Raw genomic sequence first — 9,271 nt, 5'->3', positions numbered from 1 at the left:
CTACAGTATAAGCGATGCAACCACCGTACATCAACTTACAGAAAAGTTCAGCAGAACCAGCACAAAAAAACGGATGCCTAGAATGCCTTCCAAATCTCACTCACATGGTGGTCGATATGCAAAAGCTTGCACCGAATCATGAGGTATAGCAACAGTGTCTTCAGCCTGGAAAATTCAAATTGTTAGGTTTGTGTGCAGTCTAATAACTCGATGTGCCAGATTTTATTCAAATTAATCAAAAGACTTATCGCGATGAGCGCATTACATGACATCAAAAGAGGGCGCTATTTGATCTACAACCTTTTCAGAAGGCTTCTGCGAAAGTAGGCCTACATGCTAGTACATCCAGCGACACACCCAGCTTGAAATTATGGAACGTTGCGTTTAGAAAACAATGTACGAAAGTATTGCCAAAGTTTTGAATAATGAAATTGTATCAGGGGGTCTGCATTTAATATAAACCAACAAGCGTTTAGTTGAGGATGACTAAAAAGGAAGTGAAAATGAAGCAGTTTCATTTAAAATTTCGGCAATATGGTTAAAATTCAAATGTGTCATTACTCCTGTGATGTCACGGTACATGTACGTTGATATACAAAAGATGTCAGTGGCCGGATTGAAAATGTGTGCAACGAAACCTAGAAATGTCGAGGAACGTAACTCGTGCCTTAGCAGATTTTAGAGCATTTCTCTCAGGACATATGCTGGGAGAAAATAACATCTACGTGCAACTTCCTGTTGGGTGCCATAAAGGTCATACAAAATATGCCCAATAGCCTCGAGAAGTCCGCATCTAGAATTCCACCAAGACTGTAAAACTAAAAGTCATTCAATACCTCCATCTACATGCGTATATTTGCAGGAAAAATATGGAGGTGACAGGCATAGGTCAACACTTCGTGCTCGCTGTGAGTACACCGTGCAGGCCGAAGCGCTGTGCTCAGAATGCATGAGTTAGTTAAACACTGCTCACTGTCATTGTAAATTGACATTTTTTAGAACCACACCAAGTTTTGCATCTATTCCGCCGATAATGAGCTTAACTTACTGTTTCTCAATCCCTACAAGGTTTGCACACCACTAATCGAATATCCCATAGGCCCGTATAAGCAAAACGAATAATTGATGAAAAGTGTTAGCTGTAATCGATTGAGGCGATCTGTGTATGAATGTCGGTGCTTCGCTTCCCACCGATTTCTAAAGAGAAGAAACGGTCAGTTGGTGGATTAAAAGGCTAAGACGGGCCTAATATTGATGGTGTAACCATCATAGCTTGGGGTTATGCCTCTACGCTTTGGAGAAATGTACTGGTTGGTTTCCCCGTTACAAAGGCTAGCTGCACTTCTGTCTCGTTGCAATGACATGCATTTAGATGTCAGTTTGTTCAAGGCTACTCTTTAAATAAACTTAGGGAACTTCAGAATTGTAAGTGGACTGTAAGCATCTTTGAACACCTTGGGAACCCAGCAAGACGAGATTTCGACAAGTTCTGAACGAGAGAACAATTCTTTTGGCAAACATTTGTTTTATCAGCATTTGCTCTTGGGAATATCAAGCCTTCTTTGGTCAATCCAAGCTATAATGCTGTCATTCATTCATGTCTTTGTGATGAGTTAAAACTCCATTGTGTGGAAGCAGTTTTACCTATGACAGGTTTAACAGATCAAAAGTAGACGCCGCTCTTAGGATTTTACAACTGACGGTTAGACGAAAACGAGTCCGGAAGATTTACCTGTAACCTCTCGCCAGGAATTATACTTTATAGAGTGTAAGTAATGACTGTAACCCGATGCCACGAAACACAAATCTAGGCCAGAACTGGACTACTGATTAAATGTTATTACCTCGATAATTTTGAATGAAGTTTAACAGAAATGTTGGAGTAGGGGGCCTACAGGGAACGAGTGTTCAAGAGTCAAATATGCGAGTAGACAGCATTCAGATTTTAATATTCAGTTGATTTTCATCGACGTGCTGGTTGCTAAGAAACGAAAACTTTCATAACAAAGTGACATTGAAAGTAATATTTTTCCTGTTTTGTTGACCTCTGACCTTTGCAAGTTGAAGCATACCTGAGGGGGTCAGAAGGTCCTTGTCTTGGTCGCATTGTGTCGTTGCTAATTCATGAAATTTTGCAGATTTCACTCAAGTCCTGACTGGCGGAGCAGCAGTCTGTTATTTCCCGGTGACTGGTTCTTCAAGATCTTATAGTTGTTTAGTACTATTGGATGGTGTTCCTTGGATGAAATAAGAGATTTCCAGCAACGTCTGGAATCACGGCCAAATGCAAAATGGTAAGACCATATACACCTGTACCTACAACCACTAAAATACGAACTTGCTGCGTCACTGTTGAATTGTATATACTGACACTCGAACTTTGCGTTCATCTAAATTACAATATTGAAGAGGTGTTGTAAAACTTTTAAGATAGCGTGCTTATAACTTTTAGGCATAAATGGTCAACCTGTGTGAAGTATGACCTGAAACCTGACCTCACTCCATATTGTTTTGATCACTTATTCAGTAGCTTGATGTGTCATGTTACTAAAATGAACACAAACTTCCAATTTTAATTTGGCCCAAGATGCAACAATAAAGATAGAAAAGAGGCTCAGAAAGTGGTGCATTTATTGCTCTAAACTTCGTGGACAACGAATGTTTACCTTGCCTATTGACAGTGTAGACTGCTGAACAAATGGAGGGAAACCTTAGAACGGAACTATGACAACAGATCTGCGTCATAAGGATTCCCCTCAGCGGAGAAACATTCCGGTCAATTTGGACAGGTATGGTAATACGACAGTGAAGCACACTAAAGACACCAGGCTGATTGAGGATGTCACATGGAGAACATCACGACAGGAGAAGGGTATGTCATCGAACAGGGGAGACATGGCAAATCAACGGTTAAAGTCGGCTTGGAATACGGTACCGGTACCATTACAAGCCGGGGAAAGATCAACCAGATGTATGCGAGGAGGAGGAGACAGGGACATCTCGTGTGACGATGCAGGGAGAGTCGATAGTTCATTTTCCATGGTTCATAAACCGAACATTACTACATTCGAAACAAGATCTGGTGCCACAGACAAGAGCACCTCACCCAGACTACCAGATGGATGCACAAGAATTGCTCTTCCTGCATCCGCCATGACCTACAAGTCTCAGTTGATGACCAAAGGACCAACATTTCTTAAATTAAACGAGAAAGTGTCCGACGCAAGCAGCAGTATCATCTCCACGAAGAGCGCTAGCTCTGGCAGTCGAGCATCTGGTGATTGTCCTTGTGACTTGACAAGTCACATGCGGATCACTTCAAAGCCAAGGGGAGCTGCTCATGTGACAAGTCCAAGAAATTTGACCCAAGGTACACATCACTAGAAAACTAAACTTCAATGATAAAATACATTTAAATTTGACCCATGTTCACTCATTCTGTTTTTCGGACTAGAATCCCGCCTTTCCTCCAACTTCACAAATACATTTAGGTCAGTGGGCACAAGCAGTGTCCTTGTGAACTTGCTCTGTATTTGTATTGTAATTATGAAGATAACTGAACGTACATGAATTTCCTTGAAATTGGGTGTGTTTGTATGCCCAAACTATGTGTTGCCCAAATGTTTCGTAACTTTAGGAAGTTTTGTGTCTATTTCTTCCGCAAGGGCTAAACCTGCCAGCTGTCCGGTCCAGGGCTCAGATACAAGTCAGAAGATCCTCATCAGAACCAGCTATCAATTTTAATTCATCAATCACCTCCCACCTGCCAGCGGACCAACCACCCATACCCGATCAGTGTTTGCCCGGGCAAACTCACCGCAACATACCGTTAGTAAGATCTCTGGAACGACGAGACAGAAGTTGGGCTCGTTTGGAACGGACCAAATCACATCCACAGGTGACAAGCCGGACTGTGTATGGAAATCGAAATAGGAAAAAGCAGGAGAAAAGCAGCAATGAACAAGAGATGATGGAAGAAAGGGACGGGAAAGGGGATGATGAGGAGACTAATGAAGACCTTGATAGGAAAGTACTGACATGGTTGGACGGATTAGACAGCGCCACCTGCCGGCGGTTTATGAGAAGACAGATGGCTTCCCTTCAAGAGGTTGATGATCACTGATGGGAAATCTTACTTTAGAGAGCTTACATGATTTAATACTTCACAAGAATTTATTCATTGACTTTTTGAGTATTATCACATAATGAAACGTCTTCAGATATACCGCTATCACGACCGCAATGATCACGCCACATGGAAACATTCAATCGATAGGAATATATAGTGAGCTAATATAATTTCGTTTCAACTCCAAATCTTTACTAAAGTGTGAAAAACTAGTTACGAAGTGGAGCCGTATATGGCATCAACTTGCTGGACCTGCACTTACAGCCAGTCAGAATCTGGTGGGAGTTTCCATCACTGCCCTCCGCAACCATGGGAACAAATTTTAGTCATCCACCTTCAACATCCGTTTCCATAATAGTCATTAACATCTGAGAATTACCAGAATTGAATATACATAGGGGAAAACTCGAATATCAATAACTGTGTGTGTTTTATGCTGCTGTTTAAACAATGAGCTGAATGCGTGTAAAATGAACACACACGATGCGACCGTCGGTCAAAAGCGGTCCCTGATGAACGGAGACGGGTTATGATCTAAAACCGAACGCATGACGGAGATTCCTCGCAAAAAATGGTCAGACTAAAATGTTATCCATGGAAAGGGTAGGTTATCAAATAATGAATACAAATTAAATTTAATTGTAACAAAAAAGAATGCAAACCTGTGTTGCCCTTTCTATGTATCTCACTTCCAGTCCTCTAATGCAATATCACTAATCCAGTAAAACCCTTGCGAACTCACGAATGAGCACACATCACATTCCGCAACCTTTCCTTCTAGCAAGTTATTAACCTGATCAAATATTAACTGATATACAAATTGCAATAGCATACAACCGATAACATGGTTGCTTTCAGTGGCTCTGAACAGTGAAGTTTTAAACAAAGTCTATAACAGTACGTATGAGTCTACATTCTCTGTCCTGGAAGGAAAGACACACTGACTAGAGTCACAGAAGATCGGTAAATCTGGGGCTTCTGAATGGATTCAGTTGCTGAATTGAAATTAAAATGTATTGGGGACAAAATTATATAGGTGAGTTCTCTGCTGAGCACTGGGCGATACTATTAACTAAATGACAATCGTTTTGAAACAAACCGTCATGAGGTTTATCAATGGGAAAACAAAAGGCTCCCAACTGACTAAGGTCATCCGGTCACCATGTATGCTCAACACGAGTATCGTTGTCAAGGTAACGATATACAGAAAGTTCAGCATATCGACCTCTCCATGAGCCTCGTGTCATGACGACTGTGTTGCAGACGGGCATTTGAGGCAACAAGATCGCCTTACCAAACGCTAAACCAGGCAGTTTACAACAGACTACCATGCACAGGCGACACCCATGCACCTCCCGCTGGATCTCATCAGTCCAAAATGCTCAACAGTTGTCGGTTAGAACATGGAGGAAGGAACTATAAAAGGATTGTTATAACACGTAGGAGTGCACTTTTCGCACTACTGGACGTCATGGACTTGTAGGAGGAAATACGATCGAGAAAACTCGCCCCGAATCTCTCTACTGTGTTTTTATTCCTCCATGATTTGACAAAGGGTATATTGGCCAACTGATCAACCAGCGGTGTACCTCCTGAGGTGTGTCATTATAACTCACTGGAATGCAGTTTTATATTTTGTTCATCAGAGCGTAAGCTCTACCTTTACCCTGAGGGGGTTTGGCTTTTCGTTCGGTTTCATGGAGTCAGAGATGGGTGGTTGTATTGCAGTACTGTGGGGGAGCAGCGAGTAGCTGTCCTTGATCATTAGACAAAGACGAAACCACCTGCAACAGGCTGTAATACTAATGGATAAATCAGTGCCGACTGCAGGCAATACAGTGGCTACGGATTCTACCAAACCGATGGCAACCTATATGCCGTCTCTCGGTTCGCCAGCTCCCCTCTTCATTAAGAGCAGCGCAGTGTTTGATTACGCTATGTCTTATCACGGGAACAAATTACCACGAGTTTCCCCCACCAATCCACCGGTAACACCGTGGGATGATACGGATGATGAAAGGGGTCTGAGCCCCGCTAGAAGCCCGGTAAATATGTTGCTGGCAACTGACTTGACCGAGGTTGTCAATGGACGAGCAAGTGGTGCTCATTCCACAGCACGCTGGCCCTACTTAAAACAGCAAGCTGCACGGCATGTATATGGAAACCTCCGATCAAGGCTTCAATATCGAGATCTAGTCTCACCACCAGCCGTCAGTATGACTTATTCCTCAGGAGAGGAATTCATAAACTCGATGGACGGAATACAGGTACAAACGTTTGGCATCAAGCCCAAATCTGATCCTGGTCCCGCAGAAGAAGCCAGAAACTTACGCCCTCAATCGCCGAAAGATGTAAAACAGTTCGAAAAGAAGAAAAACTATCGAATTTCCTTCAAATTATCGAACAATGATCAACGAAGCTGTGTATCGGCTCCTCCACCAACAGCAGAATCTACCGTCTCTAAACGGAACTCTAGCGAGGGATCCCAAACCAAACCACAACATTCCCGTCGTTCTAAAACAGCCCGTGAGCACTACCGACCCAAAAAAGATCCTTTGGTCAAGTTTGACTCAATGGAACTACCAAAAAGACTCTGGCAGAATCACCGGCCCCCTTCTTCCTCTTCCTTAGCCCCTCCTCATGTCACTTGGACCGATGTCATAGCTGCTAAATCAGATGGGGTGTACCGTGACTCTTTCGATGGACTTAGTGGGCCAACGCGTCAAAGAAACGGGTCGAAAGTAAAGCTGTATCTATCCTCAGAACTATGGGGAATTCTTGATGAAGATATCGGTGCTATTAAGACAGTAGCAAGTAATAGCTGACTGGCACTTACTCGATGTTGTTTCTACAAAAATCGGGAAGGAGGTAGTGTTCTGTTGGCCTACTCTCCCCCTCGTTCTCACGCTCTGGACTGGCGTAAGTCGACGACTTACCCATTTTGCTTGTGCAGGGTGATGACTAGACTGTGTCTACATTTTTTATAATAGGTTGAGCCATTAAATCTATAATTATTTATGCTTACATATACTTCCTTTACAAATACAGTAACTATATTCAGTACTGTAATCGTAGTTGTCTTGTAAGTAACGCTGCATGCCTTAGTGTTTTTAATGGATCAACATCTAAGTGATAATATATATTGTCATGCTGCCTACAGTTCTACATGTATTGAATCTGTTAGCGAATACATGCATTTTTATATGTAATTTTAAGGGAATGTTATTATTGCTCTCAGAGGCATAATATATGTCAAATAAACTTATGCTCTGATTTTAGTTTGTACTGACACTTTTAAAATCTTGCTCAAGCAGTAAATGATACCAGGCGTTTGTTTTGAGATAACCAGAGGGGATATTTCTGCGAAATAATTATTGCTACATCCATGTATCGGCAAGATATGTGGTAATTAATCCATGAATACTGATGTTCTTGCATACTTTAGATGCACTGTACAGGCAAGCGTGTAATAACACTACGTGCTGAAAGAGCAAGACAAACATTCTCGAGTGGTAAAATTCCAAAGTTCATTATGTTATATTACAACCCGGCTTGATGATGGTATTTATAAAATGTAATTGTCAAAAAACTGTACTTTACACGACGGGCTTGTTCAATTACTGTTTGTTGCCTTGGGTGAGGGCGCCATAGCAGTGGCGCGTGAGCGATGTCACGGTTCACGTACACCACACACGGGAAATTAATCTTATTGACTCCAGCAAATACCCCTGTAATCTTTCTCATTTGGCTCACACCTCAATTCTTATAATTAAAGACTTGGCTTGACATTATAAAAGTATTTCATTATCAGCGCGTTTGGTACAAAGGAGAAACCTTACTTGAAAGACCCTACTTTAATACGCCGTCCCTTGCTGTTCTTAGCTCCGCCCCCATGATGGAAACCGGTTGTGTTATCAGTGTACAATATCATTTTCTGATCCTCAGCGTTATAGATTTCGCAAAGTTCAAAGATTAATTTGTTTAAACTGTTAAAGTCTTTTGCGATGTGCACAATAAAAGATGATTAATAATATTCAATTCTTTTTTGTCAACCTTGAATAAATGATTCGACTTGACGTGTCTGATATGGATTACATTAACTTTTGCCTTGAAACGGTACAAAGAAATAAGTGTGTCAATATTTGTAGTTTATAAAAACCTGTTTTAAAATGAACGGGACTAACAGCGTGGTTTATCTCGCCAAGATTCCTACTAGTGCTTAAGTTCATATGTTTCTTATAGACAATGTCAGTGTCCTGCTTTACTGATTAGTTTTGACGACTTTAACTTATGTCATATGAACAATAAGTGCAGAGAACATAACAGCTAATTCAATAAGCTATACATGGGCTGCTATTTTGTTCAAAGCTCTTTTGGGTTGTGTAATTTTTGCGTCATTGTAAGTTTTGTTTGACGTTCTCATCAAACTGGCGATATCGTTTAAGTTATCGAGCATTTTGAACTGGTGAAGTTCGAACATCGTTATTAATTTAAAAGGGCTGATTCCAAAGCCGACTTGACAGACTTTTACAGTCATCGTCTTCTAGATGTGGATGGAATAATGACTCTTACGGACGTAGGATCTGCACCGGTTGCAAGGATGTTCATCCTTCACGTTATCACTTGTTTAGCTGTTGTTTCCATCAAACCGTCGACACAGAGTTCCGAACCATCGTGTCAATGGAGAAATTCCTGCTATCGCCTCACGGTTGATGAGTGTTCATTCGATGAGAGTCGGACAGCTTGCGCGCACATGGGAGGTAAAATGGTAGCAGCTCCTAAATCAGTCGAAGAAAATGTGTTCGTCACAAGCATGGCAAGCAACACGGGACTGTGTAGGGTCTGGAGCGCCTGTAACGACAGGGAGACAGAAGGAACATGGAACTGTAAGCCGACGGGATCAACATACATGATTTGGTTACCAGGCGAACCGAATAATGCTGGGGAAGAAGACTGTGCGACTATAATCTCACACTCCGCCAAATGGAATGACGTATGATGCAGTACTACTATCTGTGCAGTTTGTCGTCAGAAAAGCCGTAAAGTACTGTACAGGCATATTCAGTAACCAAGGTAACAAGAAATAACGATATGTCGAATGTCTTCGATGCGTCGGATTTTTGGTCAAGTTCTCCGCAATGG

At 41.8% G+C, this 9,271-nt stretch overlaps 2 protein-coding genes across 2 annotated transcripts; both read left to right on the top strand.

Moving 5' to 3' along the window:
- The first annotated feature begins 95 nt into the window (after positions 1-95).
- LOC110979888 (uncharacterized) lies at positions 96-4,784 on the top strand. Its single transcript, XM_087144618.1, has 3 exons — positions 96-2,294; positions 2,682-3,370; positions 3,666-4,784. Exons 2-3 carry the CDS (start codon positions 2,725-2,727, stop codon positions 4,121-4,123), a joined length of 1,104 nt encoding a protein of 367 aa, XP_087000744.1. The 5' UTR covers positions 96-2,294; positions 2,682-2,724; the 3' UTR covers positions 4,124-4,784.
- A 143-nt stretch (positions 4,785-4,927) lies between these two features.
- On the top strand, positions 4,928-7,631 carry LOC147796899 (uncharacterized). The gene has a single exon (XM_087144620.1). The coding sequence runs from the start codon at positions 5,935-5,937 to the stop codon at positions 6,952-6,954; it is 1,020 nt and encodes a 339-aa protein (XP_087000746.1). The 5' UTR covers positions 4,928-5,934; the 3' UTR covers positions 6,955-7,631.
- The last annotated feature ends 1,640 nt before the right edge of the window (positions 7,632-9,271 follow it).

This window comes from Acanthaster planci, linkage group LG13 (assembly GCF_054643075.1).
Source record: "Acanthaster planci isolate LZ-2023a linkage group LG13, COTS_SCS, whole genome shotgun sequence".
NCBI classification, from domain to species: Eukaryota; Metazoa; Echinodermata; class Asteroidea; order Valvatida; family Acanthasteridae; genus Acanthaster; species Acanthaster planci.
The sequence above is the reverse complement of the archived record's forward strand: the minus strand, read 5'-3'. Positions and strand labels throughout refer to the sequence as shown.

What these genes read in the sequence shown, in the direction of transcription:
- LOC110979888 (XM_087144618.1), top strand. Translation starts at nt 2,725, where the DNA reads ATGACAACAGATCTGCGTCATAAGGATTCCCCTCAGCGGAGAAACATT. An exon ending in TCCAAGAAATTTGACCCAAG is followed by an intron (nt 3,371 to 3,665) that starts GTACACATCACT and finishes TTCTTCCGCAAG; the next exon opens with GGCTAAACCTGCCAGCTGTC.
- LOC147796899 (XM_087144620.1), top strand. Translation starts at nt 5,935, where the DNA reads ATGGATAAATCAGTGCCGACTGCAGGCAATACAGTGGCTACGGATTCT.